Here is a 19,162-nt window from a genome sequence, read left to right as displayed (position 1 = left end):
AACTTCAAAATTTCCACCGATAATAGGAAATCTTCTAAAAACAAAAGAGAAAGTATTGAATCTCACAAGACCTTCGTCGAAATCAACAAAACAAATTCAAGATCAACAAACAGATAACAAAACATATAGAGAGAAGAAAACATACCTACGGATGAAGACGACGGCATGAGGATCTAACCTATAAAAATACTCATCAAACATTCTCATCAAAACAAATTCAAAATCAACAAAGAGAGAACAAAATAAACAAAGAGAATAAAACATACCCAAAGATGAAGACGATGCTTTGATCGGTAGAGAAGGCTAGGGTTTCAACGTGAGAGCAAGAGAGAGAAAGCGGGTTTCAGCGTCTCTGAAAAGAAAAAGAAAAGGATGAGTAATCACAAGACCACCATTTACGTATCAAACCCAGACAACGCACCTTGCAAATTGGGAAAATCTTTTCTGAAAGACTGACGACAAGACATATCGTGGTCATTGGTGGATTATCAACCCCAAAAACAACCCAAAATAAAAAAAAATAGCCCAAATATCGGAGCACATCAAGGATTCTAAAATCTACAAATAAATAGAAAATATAATGTAAATTATGAGATCAGATCTAATAGTAGATTTAGAACAAAAAAACAAAAAAACCTCAAAGCCGCGTCTTAGATCTAAGAGTATTAGGGTTTCAGCACTTGGCAGAGGAAGGCTAGGGTTTCAGCACTTAGGCAGGTTTGGTAACCAAAACAAAACACAAAATTCTCATCTCATCTCATCTCATCATTACACTTTTTTCAAATCTCTATACAAAATATAATAAACAATTCAACTTTTTCAAATCCTAATACACCTTTTTCAAATTTCAAAATAATAATAATATTAAAACATAATATTTTAAACTTCAAAACAAAATACAAAATTCTCATCTCACCCCCCAAACCTGCCCTTAACAGTCCAAAACTCAAACCCATGACAGAAAATATCGAAATTTCCCTCACCTGGTAGCAAAATGGGACCTTAACGACCCGAGAGAGAGAGAGAGAGAGAGAGAGAGAGAGAGAGAGAGAGAGAGAGAGAGAGAGAGAGAGAGAGAGATCTAAAGGAGTGATGATTCGTTTTGGTACGTAGGTTTTAAAAAAAAAACGGGCAACTGGGTTTAAATCCAAGTTTTGAATTTAAAATCCGGTACCCGGGGCAGATGAAACCGGTTTTAATCATGTGGGTATCGGCCCAGGTATGTCCCAGGCTGAAACCCATACCCGAAACCCGATTATTCAGGTTCAGGACCAGGCTAGAAAAAAATCCGGCCCGGATGAAAAATCTTATTTTTTTCCTTTAATTTTATAGACAGAAAAATGAATACAAGTCATCGAGCTCATATGTGCGTTGGTATGCAGCCAAGCTCTCCGGCATGTCATCTTTTCTATCGATTCCAGCTTCTACTCTCGACCATTCAACACCTTTCCCCACCAAACGGGCAGAGAAATGAGACATTGATTATTCAATATTCAAGCTGTGTACGTTGTTTAGTATTCATTCAGCTAAACATGATTGTTTTAGATTTTATGTTTACGAATGGTTTATTTAATTTTCAGTAAATTCAAACGTAATGATAAATTGATTGATTACTAGGTGAAAGCAACGTGCAATGCACGCTTGCTTAATTTATGTTTAATTTTTTTGTTAAGAATTATTTTTTTATTAATAAAGACATAATGTTTTAAGTTAATTAAATAACGATGTAATGTTTATGTAATTTATAAATAATTACACGCTGCGATATATTATAAAAAAGGAGCATTAATAGAAGTTTTAACATGATCCTATAAATAAACATCACAAGTAAAATAGATCATTGCATACCAAAATATCTATCTCTACAGCATTTCTGGAATATGCAGGAAAAAATAGAAAAAAAAGGTGGTGCAGCCGGTAAGACCAAATGTGCATTATTTTGAAATTAAACTTGGGAGGGAAAACATTTTTGTACTTTCTATAAACAAAATTGAAATATTGTTTCCAAGTAACAAATAATTAGAACATAAATTATTTGTGGAAACATCAAATGATTTATATTTTGAACTAATGTTTTTATTGGATTTGTATTAATCTTATCGCAGACAACTTTGTTAAAACATTACGCTCAAATATTTGCTAGAAGAAAATAAACCCAGCAATTCATTTAATAAACCAATAAATGTTTTTTATTGGCAGACAACTAATGTTTTTTATTTATTGACAGGCAATTCATTTATGCTCAAATATTCACAGACAACTAATGCATTTTATCAACGTTTCCATTAACGTTTTTTACGTTTAAACTTTTTTCTCTTAAATCATTTATGCAGGTCGGTTTATTTTTAAGTTTTAAGTTGGTAATGAATGTTTTTTGTGCCGTTTGTATTAATGTCTACCTTCTTTTTTAAATTGGAAAGAGATTGGCATCTGGTGGGATCTATCGTTTTACTATAAAAGTAGACACAAATAGAATGTAAAGGGAAATACAATTGTATCCCTATGTTCTGTAATTATTACAAACGGAGGGAAAGTTAATGAAAATCAGCATATTCCGTTAAAACAAGAAAATTCTGTTTCATAGGCTCTTTATATATATAGAGAGATTTTCTTAAATGAAACAAATTCAATTAATGACATCTTATAAATTCAAGTTAATAATAAATTAATTATATTAAGATTATATCATTCAAGTAATTAGGAAGACAAACCATTTATAAAAAGCCAAATTAAAAATTATGATTTTTGGAGTAAACCATACTTGTCTTTTTTTTATAATCTTGTCTACAAAATCCAACAAATTGAATTTGAGTTTAAGGATTAAAAAATTATCTATTGTTTTTTTTTAAAAACTTGTAGAGACGTGGTTTTTGGGAATTTTGTAGAAGTGGTGAGACCATTAAAATTTTTATGTTAATGGGTCGACTCAAGGAAGTCCATGCAACTTAGAAGATAAAACAGTTCCACTAACCCGCATTAAACACCGACGTGAGAATATAGTTATTATGAATAATATTATATACAATTATACAGTGTGTAAGTATTGTACATTTTATTTGAAAAAAAATGAAGTCTATCATTAAAAAAATAATTTTTTTATAAATTCCATATTTATCTATTTTTTTCAATAGAAATATCCGATACTAAAATATCGTTTGTTTTTGTAAATGAGATTAGTTGAGATTAAAATTAAAAGTTAAATAAAATATTGTTAAAATATTTTTTTAATATTATTTTTATTTTAAGATTTGAAAAAATTGAATTATTTATCTTATTTTATGTGATAATTTAAAAAAATTATAATGATTAGATAAAATAAATTATGAAAATAAACGAGGGTTATACACCCATGACTATATCTAATTTCTCAATTCTTATATATATAAAGAGATAAAAATATTTTTTTAAATTAAAACACAAACAATCTAGTATTTAAAAAAGAGTAATGCTACGTATAGTTCTTAAATGAAAATTATATTATAAGTTTAGTTAATTTTATTTTTAAATTTTTTTAAAATTATAATAACATTTTTATTAAAATAATAATTTTTTTTATTTAATAAAGTTAATTCTGAAATAGAGATTACAAATATTTTTTTTTTTTAAAAAGACACGGTGATTCCAGCAGCAGCCTAGGATTAGACACAATTGTTATAAAAAATTTTAAAAAATAATATTATTTTATTAAAAATTGTGAGTAATTATATCCAAGTAAATTCTCACTGCAAAATGATTCGTGGAACTTAGAACGAGGCACCCGGCCCTTTAACGGCCGTTAACGAACCTTGAAGGAGTTAAGGACGACGTGACATTGTTGGACCGTCCATTTCCTTGTTTGGGAGATCGAAAGGTTGGGAAGTACTGGCCGTACCGGTCCACCAACTAACACAAGTCTGTTACACAAGGCCCATCGGTGAGCCAGAGCATATCCAACCAAGTCTAACCACGTGTCAGTACCCCCATACCCACCAATACAGCTGGTAGACCGTAGATCCACCCGATTACCTGAATCCTCGGTGGCCAACCACATTCCAACAAGTAAGATCTCTCCCTCTCTCTCCCTCTCTCTCTCTCTGTGGCCCTCTTCTGGTGTTTCTTCGATTATTCGACCGCGAAAGAGAAAGGCATATGCATCAGGATCGTCATCGTCTTTTGTGAGAAATTATCCAACTTTATACTGGGGTTCCGTGCTCGATTTCTGTTGAAAGATTTGATTATTGCGATTCTTCTTCCTCGACACATTTTTGTAAATTACCGGGGGTTTAATGGTTTGATATGCTAATTGATTTAGGTTCTGTGGCGTGTTCGAGATTTGGGGATCAGTGGGAAGCTTGGAAATTTTAAATTTGAGGGTTGCTTTCTATACTTTCGTGTTTGTCTCCGACTCTTTTTCTTTTACCTTCAAGGAACTATAAACTTCAAAAATCAGATAGGGTAGACTTGGGAATTTCTTTAAGCGTTTACTTTGCTTGGTATATATTCTTCTTTCTGCTTTTGTTAGATAACTTAAAGGAATTCTGTACCTCGTGGAGTGAAGTTTGCAAATTTTGGCTGCTTGTGAAGCTTCCATTTGGATAGATTCAAATATTTTGAGCTGTTTACTCTTGGATTCTGTTGCCACAAAGCAATTTTGAAGTGTGTTTTGCTTTGACCCTCCTTAAACTTGAGTTATTTAGGGGAATCTTGCAAAGCGGTTGTTTGGTTGAGTTAAGCCTTAAGGCATAAGGTATTGAGTTGAGGTAATTAGATTTGTATGGGATCATGGCTGCGAGTATGGATTTTTCGCCTCTGTTTGTTATATTAGAAGGTGGTCAAAATAATAAGGATAATGTATCAACTGTGGAAGATCAGACCTCAGAGAATAATTTGAAACAAATAACAAATTGGAAACCTCCGCGGCATCTTTCGGTTACGTGTCATAGCATGAGCTCTAAGAGGCTGCTGGCCACAGCTGAGTTGGTAAGTTAATCCCCAGTTTTTTTACTTCTAATCATTAGAAGTTGATGATCTCATCTTGTAGGATGATATTAAATGTATATATTGTTGGGAAGTTTTATCCTAAACTATTTACATTCTGATTTAAAAATTTTGCTTAGTTGTGGAAATCATCAAGATTCTGAAGCCTGTAAATGTCTGCCAAAAATTTAAGATCCTTGATGTCATTTTGCAAATCAGTTGCCCCGCCAGGAGGGGAGGGGTAGTTTTTTTAATTTTGTTCTCTAACTTGAAATTCTGGCTTTAATATAATTTGTCAGAGATTGCAATCCTCATTTTGTGCTGTCACAACTATTGAGGCGAGAAAACTCAAATTCAGAACTTCTTTGCAACTGTGATATAAATTTTCCTTTGTTATTGCATTTCTGCTCATGCACTTGAACTAACTTTTCCTGCTTTCCATATATCCTTCTCCAGGATTTGGATGTCAGTATTGTTGCCGGTAAATCACTTTGTGATGAAAAGTCAGATTTCTTACCCGTGTTCCGCTCAGGAAGTTGTGCAGAAAGAGGTCCTAAACAGTACATGGAAGATGAACACATATGTATAGATAATCTTATTGAACATCTAGGGGCAACTGCAGACTTCCCTTCTCCTGGGGCTTTCTATGGGGTAAGCCTGTTGCTTTTTACCACACCATCTGTACACCTGGTCCTTGACTAGAGGAATAGCTTATCAATGGATCTCCTCTTTGTGAAAGGATAGATAATGGGAGACGTTTTATCACTTTTGGTATATGTCTATGAACTTCCTCTAGATCATATGGCATAATTGCTACTTGATGCTCAAAAGCATGTGATCCACTTGGTAGTCAATTCACTCAAACCGTCATAAAGATGGATTATGATGTAGTAAGATCAGTGCAGTCATGAAGAAGTACCTTAAACGTCTGAAGATACCAAGCTTCATGTTTATGCCATACACTGACCTAAAATGTCCTGAGGATCTACCTCTCTATTTCAATTAAAGTGCTTGTGTATTATGAATTTAGAATGAATTTGAGGAGGATTGTGGATTCTTGAAATAAAGTGGCTAATAGATGGAGTTAATATACATACAGTGAATTTGGAGCTTGCTTATTTCCATGTTAAGGTGGCCGTGTTCATTAACTGATTTTATTGCTATGGACAGGTGTTTGATGGCCATGGAGGTACAGATGCAGCATCATTTATCAGAGATAACATCCTTAGATTCATAGTTGAGGACTCCCAATTTTCAATTTGTGTGGAGAAGGCAATTAAAAGCGCTTTTGTGAAAGCTGATTATGCATTTTCTGACGCTGGTTCTCTTGATATCTCCTCTGGCACCACTGCTCTAACTGCCCTTATTTTTGGCAGGTAAGTGACATCCAGAGCTACTTTTAATTCTATTTCGTTTTGGGATTAGATCCAAATATTTTTTTAATAAGTAATTGGGGATTTAGATCCAACTAGTGATCATGATAAAACTTTCATTGTTCTTTTTGTTATCATGTTTAGGCAAAATGTGCAACTCTACCCCATGTCCGACAACCAGCATTAATTAGTCTGTGACCTCTAAAGATTGTGTCAGTACATTGCATAATAACATCATTAACTGTACTTGATTATATGTTGCTGGGAAATGATAATTTATGGCATTGCCATTGTGCTATGAACAATGTTGTGTGAAAAAAAAAATTAAAGAGTAACATAAAAATTTTAATTTGGCTTAAAGGGAATATACTCATATAGTCTTGTGTCATTGGGCTATGCCTTTTCGCTTGTTGTTTTAATAATAAAATTTTGTTAAGAGTAGTGATGTTACATCGGAAAATTACTACAATGCAAGTCTAGTATTACATCACTTGTTCTTGAATGGCTAGAAGCATTAGAGTCAGCTGATTATCTCTGACAACCTTTTACCCTTCACAGGACAATGATAATTGCAAATGCTGGGGATTGCCGTGCAGTGTTAGGGAGGAGAGGTAGAGCGATTGAGATGTCAAAAGACCATAAACCCAATTGCACATCTGAAAGAATTAGAATTGAGAAACTCGGTGGTGTCATTTATGATGGCTACCTCAATGGTCAATTATCTGTGGCACGTGCATTAGGAGATTGGCACATGAAAGGCCCCAAAGGTGCTACCTACCCTTTAAGTGCAGAGCCAGAGTTGCAGGAGACACACCTGACTGAGGATGATGAGTTCTTGATAATGGGCTGCGATGGCTTATGGGATGTAATGAGCAGCCAATGTGCTGTGACTATGGCAAGGAAAGAATTGATGCTCCACAATGACCCTGAAAGATGCTCAAGAGAGCTGGTCAGAGAGGCACTCAAACGCAACACATGTGATAATTTAACAGTTATTGTGGTTTGCTTTTCATCAGACCCTCCCCCTCGGATAGAGATACCTCAATCCCGAGTTATGAGGAGTATATCAGCAGAAGGCCTGAATTTACTCAAGGGTGTATTGGACTGTAATTCATGAGAACGAAGTGGAATGCTTATAAGATGGATGTACATATATTGAGGTGACAATCGGTTCAGGGCATTTTAGCCCCCAAGCTGCTGCCACCGCCATTTTACTTGTGCTGCTGCCACTATCTTTGTTGTAGCTGTTGCTATTGTTATTCCCTTTCCACGGCTGACATTCAGTCTCATTCATAGAAATAAAATTATGTAGGATTTGACTAACTTTTTGTTTGAGTTCTAAACCCTGTACATCCCAAGATAGTTGTGTTGTACCAATTGGAAGATTCATTCTATATGTTATTCTAATCAGAAAAATTCATTGTTTCTCTAGCATAACTCTAGTCTCTACCAAGGATTTGGAAGGGATCCATCTCAGGATAGCCAGGTTTAAGGCTTAACTGGCGCTATTTTTTATGTTTTATTTTTTTTCATTTATTTTGAGAGGTTAAGAAATAGTAAATGAATAATAATACAACAAGAAAAGCATGGCTAATGCATGACAAAGGCTATTTTGGGTCGAATCAGACAGCAACTGAGGCTATTTTTGTCTGCTTGTGATTGCGCCAAGCACGGCATCGTTGCTTGTCAACAACGGGTTTTGTTATTAATGGATTATAAACCATCTCAAAAGTTGAATTAACCATAAAAGCTTATACACTTACTATCATCGAGAAACTATTTTTCTTGTCTGCGTTTATGTATGAATGGACAAGGAAGTTCGAATTTCACCTAATGAGCAATAGTATATGCATTAGCAAATTCTCTATAACATATGCATTTGATTGGCTGGGAAGCATCGACTTATGTTTGATCAAATTCTCTATATCCCGTGTCACCCGAAAAATGAGAATGTTCTGTTGCAATTTCGACCATAGTTTCATGCTTGCACCTTGTATGTGATAAAACAGAAAAGATTTGAAATGTCAAATGTGGAAATGTCAATTTAATTCTGAAAACAATCATCCTTGAGAATGATAAGGAATTTAAGCTTGTACTAAATTTCCAGTTCAAGATCACAAATTGGCATGCAAACACTGGCTATTCTATCATTGAGTGTTCTTCAAATATGCGCTCGAGTCATTTTCATTTACGTGAAACTCAACACATTGGTACATCCAGCCAGTTGAACAACTGGAAGCAAAATTTTTTGGGTTACAAGTTAAGCATAACTTATTCACTTTGAGGGTGATGCCAACTAAAAGTTCTGAAACCACAGAAACTTTTTTCCTTGAGAGTTAATCAGAGTTCTCCATCTGATCCATGATCATTGCCATCCACCTGTTGGAAGCCACTGCAAGAAACATTAAATTAAATCATTTAAATCTCCCTGTTTGTCCCACTTCTAGGCATTCAATTCCCAAGTTTTTGTTGGTAAATAGGCACAAACTAGAGGTGGCTTAAGAATACAGCTCAAAGTTCCTGCAACTTAATTTTTTGGGCTCTTCACCTTTTCTTGGAGAAAGAAAAGGTGGGTTGAATTACAGGTTTTGAAGTTCAACACTACCTTGATTGACTGCAGTGCTTGCTTAAATCTTGACAAAGAACCTTGCTTACATCCCCTACTTCAACAGATCCTTTCTTTATCAAGTCTGCCAACTGCAAAGGGAATCAGTAAAACTGAAATAGCCAGACGCAATTCACCAACAAAAATGACCTTCAATGAGGCTAAAATCTATAAGCAAAACATAAAAACTTACATCATCTTCCGTTTCTTCAAGTAACCTGCCCCATTGTAGACACAGGTCAGACTCTGTTAATCAAAAGTACTTAAGACACTATGAGGTGCATATTGCTCTCATTTGTCACTAGAGCAAAGAGAAACAAGTATAGAAGTAGGAGATTGACTTCTGGCCACAAGTGGAGGTATACTGGTACTGTCTAATGTCTCACCTTCCACAATAAGATGATATAGCTTTTGAATATGCTCGAGCTTCTTGTTTATCTATCATAAAAAAAGAATAGAACAGTTGTTCAGAAAGCGTCACAATTCTTCAGTACACAGATTATTACTAGACAATAGGAGTAGATGGATCTTCAGGAAGTCAATGTAAGTAATAAAATATGCACCAAGGACAAGCTCCATGTTTGGAAAACCAGTTCTCCCCGTTTTCAAAATAATTAATTTCTAAAGTCACCATTGTCCAAAGGATTAACGATTACAGAAATATAATCACTCCAACACATCAAGATTCAAAATTTCATATGAATATATTCAAGTAAACTAAGCCTTTGTCCATCTTGTTTACCTGATGTCAAAAGGTTTGTCTTAGAACGAAAATGAATGAACATCACAAATGCCTATAGCAGTATGCCACAATTTTAAAGTCTGACTTCTAAACTAGACAAATCAGCCAGTAAATTACTTATTTAAAGCAAAAGTCTGAACTTATTAAAGAAGGGAAACACCAGCCTCTTAAGCACAAACCACATTGTATGTTAGCTTATTAGCAAAATTGAAAATTGAGGTTATAAACCCAAGCCATTATAAAATAGTACGTACTTGTTGTGAGGTTATCCCAGTCATCCACTTTGACCCACTCTTGCCTGTTTGAATCTATCTGCAAAATGAAGACACAAAATAAAACATACTCACGACCGCGTATCTAAGAATGTCAGGTAGTCACTATATATTAACTGGGCAGATAATTGCAGCCGCATAAGATGCCAATGAGTATTTAAACATATTTTCTATCGAAGCTGCTAAAGTGAATATCATAGGAAACGATGCAAGAAGATACATATATATATATATATATATATATATATTAATGAATTAGAAAAATGTGTGAGAATGGACACGATAAGAAGATATTTGGAGAAGAAACTACCTTCTGAAGAGTGTAATCCTGCATCTTTTCACAAAGGCCATCAAGGAGTTCAACGACTCTGAGCTCACTGACTCTAATGCAAAATAAATTGCAGAACTATGTAGTCAGACTGAGCCACTGGTAAAAAAACTACAGAAACAACTTTCACAAATGATCATAGATGGCAAAGTATTTTAACAACAAAAGCACCCATGATGTCAGACCTCCAATCGCCTTTCAGAACCCATAACATGAGTTCGATTAAACATGAAGATCTATAAATTCCAACTTCGATAAAGTTTTTTCTAAGAGACCCATCAAAGTGGATATCAGTATAAGAATTCCAAATGACTCAGAATGGAGATACGGAAGCTGTACCTGTAATCAATTACCTTTCCTTTACGTTCACCTTTAGAGTCCAGACGGTGTCTCATATCTAGATGATTCCTCGGTTTTTCCTATAAAATTTGTTAATACATGGACATTATTGGCCTCATAAAATTAAAAGAAAAAAGGGGCAGGGGAGGGGAAATAAGCGGAGAAGAGAAGATTGTTACATTAGAAAGGCCAATCTCTAGTTCCTCCTGCAAGATCACAACATAGTTAGGAGGAGAGGGAGGCAAATCCAAATCCAAATCCAATTGATGTTTAAAGAAAAGAAAAAAATAATAAAAAAAAGGATCGTGAAGGATACCGAGACGGCATTGCAAGCTGCGCATTTGTCGTCGACGCAAGAAGCGAGGGAGAAAGCGGCGAACAGGGTCAGAAGCAGCCACACCCACGCCTTCGAGTTTGCCATTTTCTTGGGTGTTTGGAACAGAATAGAGCTCCGTTGACGTTGGTATTGGCGACGATTTCTTACGGCGAGACTTTGAAGTGAAAGTGTCGCTACATAGTGCTATGTATTACACACGCGCCTCAACTCATTCTGTGGCCATGGGCCATGGGCCATGGACTTGAATTTTTTTTTTTTCCGACTTGAAAGTTGAAACCGGTCCATTTCCGGACCGTAAAATGCTATTTCAAATTTAAAATATAAAATTAATAGATGATCTTTGAATTTTCAATTCAGGCTCGAAGAGAAGGAAAATGATAGATAAATACATTTTTTTCGAACTTTTACATAATTATGTTTTAAATTAGGAGTATTTTTGTAAAATAATTTATAAAAAAAATCATTATATAAATATTCTCAATTTAAAATATAATTATATAAAAAATAGTAAAAAAAGGTTGCATATATCATTACTCGAAAGAGAAACGATTCTTAGTAAAAAGAAAAAAAAAATTGTAAGTTTAATTATCAAGAGTCGATTGATAAGAAAGCCATTTCACATTAGCTAGTAAAGAAAAAAGAAAAAACTAACATTTTGACATTTTTTTATAGCTACAATAAATTACATAACAAATAATATGTTTATCACGTATTCACATCGGCTATCTAAAATGAAGTAAAACTCCTCCCTTGGTATGTAAAATCTTGATAAACACTTCACCTAGGTCAAGAGTTAAGTGCCGTTTGGATAGTGAGTTGAGATAAAAGTTGAATAAAATATTATTTTTTAATATTATTATTATTTTAAGATTTGAAAAAATTAAATTGTTTATTATATTGTATAAAAACTTGAAAAAGTTATAATGATAAGATGAGATTAGATGAAATGAAATGAAACACTTTCACTATCCAAACGGGGCCAATAAACTATATTTGGACACTTGGATGATATCTCAAAGTTTTTCATAATTTTATTCTCAAACATCACTCAAATATAAAATATTTTTTCAATTTCAAATCTTTAATATTTTCATCTGATCATTATAATTTTCTCAAACTTCGAAACAAAACAGAAAAAACAATACAATTTTTCAAATTTCTAAACGAAAACAATATTAAAAAATTATATCAAAATAATATTTTAACTTTATAATATTTGTATTCCTTTTAATTTTCAAAATTCAATAAAACATCTTAATTCAAACTATTTCACTATTATTAACAAAATTCTCTAGTCTCATCTCATTAACGAGCATGTCATCTTATTAGGGCAAGTCAAGTCTCTTCAGGTTATCCCAGGGTCTATTGAAGTGCAGTGCAGTGCAGTGCAGTTCAAGTAAAGAAATGGAAGTTGATAGAAACAGAATCATTATTTAAGAACAAATCAGCAGCTTTCAAAACCCCCTACAAATGGGAAATAAGAAAATCTGTATACAACAATATATCTACCTATATATATATATATATGATTTCCAAGCCAGCCATGAAATAAAAATGCTCGAGAGAAAAGAAGAAGAATTACATACGGGTCCTTGTACTCATCAACTTAATGAGTACAAAGGGCCTATCCCATGTTTGGAAAGATTCCAGAGAAGTTGGGTATCTTATCAACATGCTTCAAGGCAAGCTCAGCAATCTGCCGGGTTCGATAGTCGGCACGCTGAAAAGCGTCAACAAGTGCGGTAGTCACATTTGGATCCCCAGCAACTTCATAAGCTATATAATCAGTTCGCAGAAGTCTTTCAACTGCCCAAACTGCTCTCCTCTTTAGATTTTCTGACTGTTTCTCAAGTAAAACATCAAGTATAGGTTTGATTCCCTCTGCCTCCGAGAGCACTGTTACTCCTTGTTCAACATCAACCCCATCATCCAGCAAAGTAGATAATGCCCCAAGTGCTGCCTCAACCACCTTCTCATTTGTGTGGTCTAAAAGAGCTACTAACTTCGGCACGGCCTGTCCTTCTAGAAGACAAAAGGATTCTTTTAGTGAACATGATCCTCGATGAAGCCTACACAATCCAGTTATGACATGTGGTTTGCTAAAACATGGTAATATTGCGCCACAAAAACCAGTTGCTGGCAACTCGGGCATTCTCGTCAAATTCTTGGATTCTAGAGATAACTTTTCCAATGCTGTGGCAGAGATCATCTGTACATTGTCTAGTCCATTGGCCTGAAGCATTTCAATAAATACTGCAGCAATATTGTGCTCGCAGCAGAGTGCAATGCAATCAGGTTCATCAGCCAAGACAAATGTAACTCTCGCAAGGACCCGTACAAGACCTTCTAGGAATGGAGTGACAAAGCGACTGCCCCTAGTCTCCCCTTGCCGGATCCTAACCACTCTAGAGAAGATCATCCGAAAGGCACCCTCATCTAGCATCTGCCTGGTAAGGCCCAAGTCCCTCTCAGGGAGATAAGCTAAAAGGCCAACAGCTGCAGCCTGCTCTTCACTGATTCCTATATTTTCTGATATGACTCTGATTAGGCTGCTGAGCTGGCCAACTGAGCCACGAAGGGCATCAGCCAGTTCCTGACCCATGAGTGGAGAAAGGTTATGCAGAAGTTTAACGGAAGCTAAACGCAAATCATTCTGTGGAGCCTCAATAAACTGAACCAAACTGATAGTAGCACCAGAACTTTTTATGGCAGCAACAACATTAAGAATGGAAGTTGGAGAATTAGTGAGTCCAACAAGAACCTGGAGAAGCTTGCACTCAATTGCTGGACCAGTGTTGCTAATGAGATGTAGTAGGTTATGCACTATGTCTTCTGAGACCAGAGTCTGGCGGTCAGATCCAACTGGGATAGAATCACAGTCGTAACCTGAGTTCACAACATTAGCAAGAATTGTGGCAGAAACCTCTTTTAGTCTCATTGGAAGCTGATTGGCACCGACAGTGAAAAGGTCCTTCACAAGAGGGGGAAGTATCCCTGCCTCTATCAACACTTTGGCACTTGCCTCATAAGAAGAGATCTGGTTTAGAGCTTTTAAAGCAGCTTCTCTTGACTGAATACTACCATTTCTCATGATATTAATCAAAGACAAACCAACCGTGTTAGCCACAAGGACTTTTACATCATTGTTCAAGACCAGCTCACCAAGGTATGCAGCCATGGACTGTTTGGTTTCTGGTGGCCCTACAACCATCACAAGGGAACAGTTTACCGTTAACCACATGACATTGACTGGAGCAATATGGATTTTCCTCATAATGATATCAACAATGCCTACTTGCTAAAAAAAATGAAAACAACAATACCTAAGATTACACATAAAAGACAACAAATTAGAGACAAGTATAATCCAAACTCAAACAACAAACCCAGTGAGAAGATCACCCCTTTTTTGTTTGGTTATGCACCTGGTGAAACTAGACCCATAACTTCACCCTCCAACCCGTTCTTTAAGTCCTTATGAGGTGGAGACATGCCAAAGAGCAAGAGCTCATTGGCCCCCTGAATTACTTGAACTTCTAAAAATTACATGATTAAAATCATGCTGTTTCTAAATTCTTCCATTGTAAGGTGGTCCCACCACTCTACAAACTGCTGCCTTCCCCAGCCGCCAACCATTAATGATTGGAAGACAGCATTATAGACCTCCTAAAAGAAATTCTCTAGTTCTTATTTCAGCAAATCATGTTCAGCATTTGGAATTAATATATTCAAACCAAACAGAAACAACTCTTCAAGTAAAAAGATTAAAAGAAAGAACATGATTCAGTATTTTTTAATTGGAAATAGAAAAATGAGAAATTACAAACTCAGCTACCTTATCTAGCTAAAATAACTTGGCAATGCATACAACCCCTAGGGGTTGGCTCAAGTGGTAAAGGCCTTGGTCTTGGTGGTATGCTCCCTCTAGGTCTAAGGTTCGAATCCTCTTGAGTGCAAACAATTTCTATGGACCATTGGACTAGGGGAACTTCTCCTTGAATTACCCGAAGTGCACTGTAGGAAATTCCTTACAGAGGGCCTGTGTACAAGTTTGGTTTATTTGAATCAACGTTTTTTTCCCCTGATGAGTGGAACCTCACCAAAGTCCCACCCCAGGGGAGTAAATCCTGGATACACAACCCCACCTGTCAGAACCGTGCATCAGGAAGGGGGAACCCAGGATGCCCAAGTCTAGAGCTTGTCTCAAGCCTGGCCTTTGACCATCATGCTGCACCTTGATGGGAGTTTATTTAATACAAGTTATAATTGACATGCATATTTGTACAGTCTTTAGAAAAAATTAAGTTCAGCAAACGGTATAAAATATTCCTCGCTCTACAACGGCAAGAAGCAGCACGTCTGATCTACAATATGACCTACATGTTTGTAAGATCAACAAGGATACTTGTCTATGAAGAAGTCCGGATGAAATTTGTAATTCAACAATTTCTCAAAACTATGAAATCTCAGGATTTAGATATAAATATAACAAATCAGTTTACCCTTTTTCTACTATGGGGAGCAATAACTATATGGGAGCACGTACTGTCAGGATGTGGTGTAAAACTTAATTTAACACTCTCCAATTGCATATCACCACCTAAAGATTATACTGCTTTTCAAAAAGATTGCACCACACTTTTATAATGTATTTAAAAAATTTTAAATAAAAAACTCTGGCAGTAGTGGCCGCCACCCCTCAAGGTGATTGGACATCCATCTCATGCAGAGTGGCGGCAAAACACCCTGTGCATGGTAGCGAGAACCACCTATGGGGTGGCCGAACCCGGGCAACTTTCCCTATTTTTCTTTACTTTAGATTATTTTTTTGTTGTGTTTTTTTATCAGATGTGATATAGTGTGAGTGTGTGTTTTTTGTTTTTCAATAAAAACTGATGTATCACCTTCTTATTAAAGGGTGTAAAGAACCTGGTCTTACAGTAAGTTCTGATTGAAGTTAAATTCTATCTATATATGTATTTAGTACTAACAGGTTTCAAACAAATCTAGGGAGCTTGGTAATAGAGAGAGATTTGAATATTGTTTTATACAAATTCTACTTCAAACAAACATGACAAGCAACATTTTTGTGGTCTTTTTTTTTTAAGGAAAAAGAACCTAGCTAAGGAGTATAGTTTTTGCAATAAATCAAGCAAGCATTAAAAAAAAAGGAGTGACAGTGCAAGCACCTTCAAGGATTTGTGTTAGAAGAGGCTGCAGTCTGCCACTTTCAGCCATCTGCCGCACATTGTTCTCAAACTTCTCCAGATTTTCAAGTAATTTATTAGCCTTTTCAACAGTTAAAACATTCTCTGATTTGCTGCTTGTCATTCCGACCAATATAAGAATTGCTCCATTAATTGAGCCAATTTTCTCACACAATGTTTCAGATTTGGAGAGTTCATAAAGCAAAGATACAGCTTCATCCCTCTCTTTGGAGAGTTCATGATACAATAACTTTACTATAGAGCGCACGGTGTCTCCCTCAGCCAACATTTCCTACGAAAAAGAAAAAAAAAATTAACAAGAGGTGCTAAGCTATCTAAGTCAATGATTTTGTAGAGAATCATAAAACCAGTGACAACCTTATTCTCAGCATCATCCTCCACCACAATTCGAAGAGTTTCCAGAGTTTTACACCGAACTTTACGGCTGCTGCTCTTTAACATGTCAACAATTAAAGGTATCAAGCCTGCATTACGTGCAATATGCTTATTTGATCGGCTCTTTTGGCAGACATACTGAACACACTTCAAAGCTTGCAGAACATCACTTTCTGAACTCCCCAGGTTCAATGACTTACGAGCCATATCAATCTGAACAGCTTCATTCCTAGCAGTCCACTCTTCAATAGTGTTCCTCAAAGCTATACTAGGTTTCAGATCTGTGCATTTTAATTCCTTTAGCGTTAATGGGCATGCCAGCTTTCTTCCACTCTCCCTGCATTCCATGAACCACTTTTCAATTGCTTCTCGTTCAAAAGTTTGTCCATTCTCTAAGGTAACAGGATCAAGCATAACTTGCTTCGTCAATGGGCAGACAAATGCATCATAAATAGGCTCAAGGTACAGTCTTTCAAAATGATTGCTCTCATCTGACTGGCTGCCAAGGTCATAACTCCCATGAGTCCCATCCAAGCTATCGGCCATCTCATCTAAATTACCCCCTGCAACAAAGCAGTATTGCAGAGAATGTAAAACCAGCGTAGGCATAGCTTGGCAATTAATAGTCATCATAGAAGTGATGCAAGAAGATTAAACCAAATCAATTTGTCGAAGGGGGAGATGGAAGGAAGCTTCTTGACAACAACAAATGGGGCATGCCTAATCCTGTACCAAAAAACAATGCACATGGAAAACTACCACGTTGTCTTTACACTTAATTTCGTAGCTTAAGAGGATGGAAGGAAGAGGGACATAAAAAGCTCAGCATTTATTGATGCTTCTTTTAAGGCAGCAACATGTCACAGAAACGAAAACTTTGTAGAGAAAGTTACTAAGTTTGTGTGCCGGACCCATACTTCGAAACTTGGGTTCAAATCCTCCAAATCGCCAAAGATTACTCAATTTCAAATAAAAGGCAGATCTTATTATTCACTCAATTATAAAGTGTCACTTCAATTTTCAACTACATAAACACAGGTAAAACTGAACCAAACCTTGCGAAAATTACAAATTACATTCAACCGCAAGAACAACAGCACGGTGCCAATCCTAAAACATCCATAAATAAAATTAAAAAAAAAAACTTTCTAAATTTAATCAACCACCCCTCACAGATTGATCATAAAAACAAATTGACTCGAAGTCAATCCTAATTTTTAATCTCAAAGAATCCAGGCCAAGGTGTGTTCCAGGCAATTCAGATTAAACCCATCCCTGATTAGTTGCCGTGCTCTCAAAGCTATCATGAGCAACCCGGAGAAACATAAGGAAGCAGAGAGAGAGAGAGAGAGGGAGGATCAGAAAACAAAACGAAAAGGGAAATGTAAATAAAAGAAAAAGGGTATATAAAAAAAGAACCATACCTGTGCCTTAAATTCTTGGAAGACTCTCTCCGAGGAAACCCTAATCCTAGTCTGACAGTTCGGAGGCAATCATCGTTTGGTGGAGACGTTGTTGAGCAGAGAAGATTCCGATGCGCAGCTCTAGCTTCATAGACTTTTTGACACACTGAGAGAGACTGGTATTAAAGACTGTGTTATTGTTGGAAGTGGGAAAGTTTTAAAGATATAGAAGAAGGAAAGAGGGGGGGCTTTGTAACGATCAGGAAAGCAACAAAACAATCCAAAGACGAGAGAGCAAGGAAAAAGCGATATGATAATAGAGGCTGTAAATATCGTGGAAGAGAGAAAAAGGTTGACTGGACGAGAATAGTCATGAGAGAGAGAGAGAGAGAGAGAGTGGAGCCAAGTTTACCTTCCGATGACCCCACCAGGCACCAGGCTCCAACAAACGGGCTGGCTGGACTGTGGCTGTGGCTGTGGCTGTTCGACGAAGCCACCATATGCCCATGTATGACTGAGGAAGAAAGTGCTAGTTCCACGTCAAAATATGGAACAACAAATTGATATTTATTTATTTTTTTTAAATAGAATGAGATGAGATTCAAATTTAAAAAGTTAAATAAAATATTATTTAAATATTTTTTTTAATATTTTTTTTGTTTTTGAATTTAAAAAAATTGAACTATTTATATTATTTTGTGTAAAAATTTAAAAAAATTGTAATAATGAAATGAGATTAGATAAGAAGTTTTAAAAGTTTTAGGTATTGTTCCTGAAAGCAAATGAAACTAATTTAGGTCGGTTAAGATATAAGAATCATCTCATCTCATTACATCATTATAAATTTTTTAAATTTGACAAAATATAATAAACAATTCAAAATTTTCAAATATCAAAATAATAATAATATTAAAAAATATTATTCTAATAATATTTTATTTAATTTTTATTTCAACTTATATCTCAATTTACTATTCAAATGATATTTTAGCCTTGACTGGACTCACAATTTCCACTTGTTAGTCATGATGCCTTGAGAGGTTAGAGAAAAGTCCTTCGGCACTCACAGAATTTAGTGCTTTTTCGTTATGAAACCTTGTATTGACCAAATTTGATTTCAAGAAGTAAAAAAGCATTCCATCTTGACCATTCCTGGTTGTTTGTAGATGAGTTAACATGTGATAATAAATACAGTAAATTATGG

General features: G+C 35.5%; 3 protein-coding genes across 4 annotated transcripts; 1 reads left to right on the top strand and 2 right to left on the bottom strand.

Moving 5' to 3' along the window:
• The first annotated feature begins 4,018 nt into the window (after nucleotides 1-4,018).
• Nucleotides 4,019-7,759, top strand: LOC109022244 (probable protein phosphatase 2C 27). 2 transcript variants are annotated; one of them, XM_035693158.1, is made up of 5 exons: nucleotides 4,073-4,154; nucleotides 4,292-4,959; nucleotides 5,413-5,607; nucleotides 6,127-6,332; nucleotides 6,888-7,759. In XM_035693158.1, the coding sequence occupies exons 2-5, from the start codon at nucleotides 4,762-4,764 to the stop codon at nucleotides 7,444-7,446; spliced, it is 1,158 nt and encodes a 385-aa protein (XP_035549051.1). In that variant the 5' UTR covers nucleotides 4,073-4,154; nucleotides 4,292-4,761; the 3' UTR covers nucleotides 7,447-7,759. The 2 variants fall into 2 exon arrangements, with proteins under 2 accessions (XP_018860641.1, XP_035549051.1); XM_019005096.2 differs by lacking the exon at nucleotides 4,292-4,959 and having other exon boundaries at nucleotides 4,019-4,154.
• Nucleotides 7,760-8,409: 650 nt separating this feature from the next.
• LOC109022227 (protein canopy-1) lies at nucleotides 8,410-11,128 on the bottom strand. Its single transcript, XM_019005071.2, has 9 exons — nucleotides 10,932-11,128; nucleotides 10,795-10,821; nucleotides 10,616-10,695; nucleotides 10,259-10,331; nucleotides 9,931-9,988; nucleotides 9,321-9,372; nucleotides 9,128-9,152; nucleotides 8,935-9,026; nucleotides 8,410-8,721 (listed from the first exon to the last, which is right to left on the bottom strand). The coding sequence occupies exons 1-9, from the start codon at nucleotides 11,034-11,036 to the stop codon at nucleotides 8,670-8,672; spliced, it is 564 nt and encodes a 187-aa protein (XP_018860616.1). The 5' UTR covers nucleotides 11,037-11,128; the 3' UTR covers nucleotides 8,410-8,669.
• A 1,240-nt stretch (nucleotides 11,129-12,368) lies between these two features.
• On the bottom strand, nucleotides 12,369-18,423 carry LOC109022241 (U-box domain-containing protein 44-like). The gene is made up of 4 exons (XM_019005087.2): nucleotides 17,980-18,423; nucleotides 16,538-17,118; nucleotides 16,142-16,451; nucleotides 12,369-14,153 (listed from the first exon to the last, which is right to left on the bottom strand). Exons 2-4 carry the CDS (start codon nucleotides 17,099-17,101, stop codon nucleotides 12,577-12,579), a joined length of 2,451 nt encoding a protein of 816 aa, XP_018860632.1. The 5' UTR covers nucleotides 17,102-17,118; nucleotides 17,980-18,423; the 3' UTR covers nucleotides 12,369-12,576.
• Between the last annotated feature and the right edge of the window lie 739 nt (nucleotides 18,424-19,162).

Source organism: Juglans regia, chromosome 8 (assembly GCF_001411555.2).
Source record: "Juglans regia cultivar Chandler chromosome 8, Walnut 2.0, whole genome shotgun sequence".
In the NCBI taxonomy this organism is placed as follows: Eukaryota; Viridiplantae; Streptophyta; class Magnoliopsida; order Fagales; family Juglandaceae; genus Juglans; species Juglans regia.
This window is presented reverse-complemented; position numbering and strand designations above follow the sequence as displayed.

Bases quoted from the DNA above. Each gene is read 5' to 3' on its own strand.
- LOC109022244 (XM_035693158.1), top strand. From the start codon at position 4,762: ATGGCTGCGAGTATGGATTTTTCGCCTCTGTTTGTTATATTAGAAGGT. The intron at 4,960-5,412 runs GTAAGTTAATCC...ATCCTTCTCCAG, and splicing joins TGCTGGCCACAGCTGAGTTG to GATTTGGATGTCAGTATTGT. The intron at 6,333-6,887 runs GTAAGTGACATC...TACCCTTCACAG, and splicing joins ACTGCCCTTATTTTTGGCAG to GACAATGATAATTGCAAATG.
- LOC109022227 (XM_019005071.2), bottom strand. From the start codon at position 11,036: ATGGCAAACTCGAAGGCGTGGGTGTGGCTGCTTCTGACCCTGTTCGCC. The intron at 10,332-10,615 runs GTACAGCTTCCG...ATTTTGCATTAG, and splicing joins GGAAAGGTAATTGATTACAG to AGTCAGTGAGCTCAGAGTCG. The intron at 9,027-9,127 runs GTAAGTTTTTAT...TTCCCTTTGCAG, and splicing joins TTGAAGAAACGGAAGATGAT to TTGGCAGACTTGATAAAGAA.
- LOC109022241 (XM_019005087.2), bottom strand. From the start codon at position 17,101: ATGGCCGATAGCTTGGATGGGACTCATGGGAGTTATGACCTTGGCAGC. The intron at 16,452-16,537 runs GTTGTCACTGGT...TCTTTTTCGTAG, and splicing joins AGGATGATGCTGAGAATAAG to GAAATGTTGGCTGAGGGAGA. The intron at 14,154-16,141 runs GTGCTTGCACTG...TGATGGTTGTAG, and splicing joins TCTAACACAAATCCTTGAAG to GGCCACCAGAAACCAAACAG.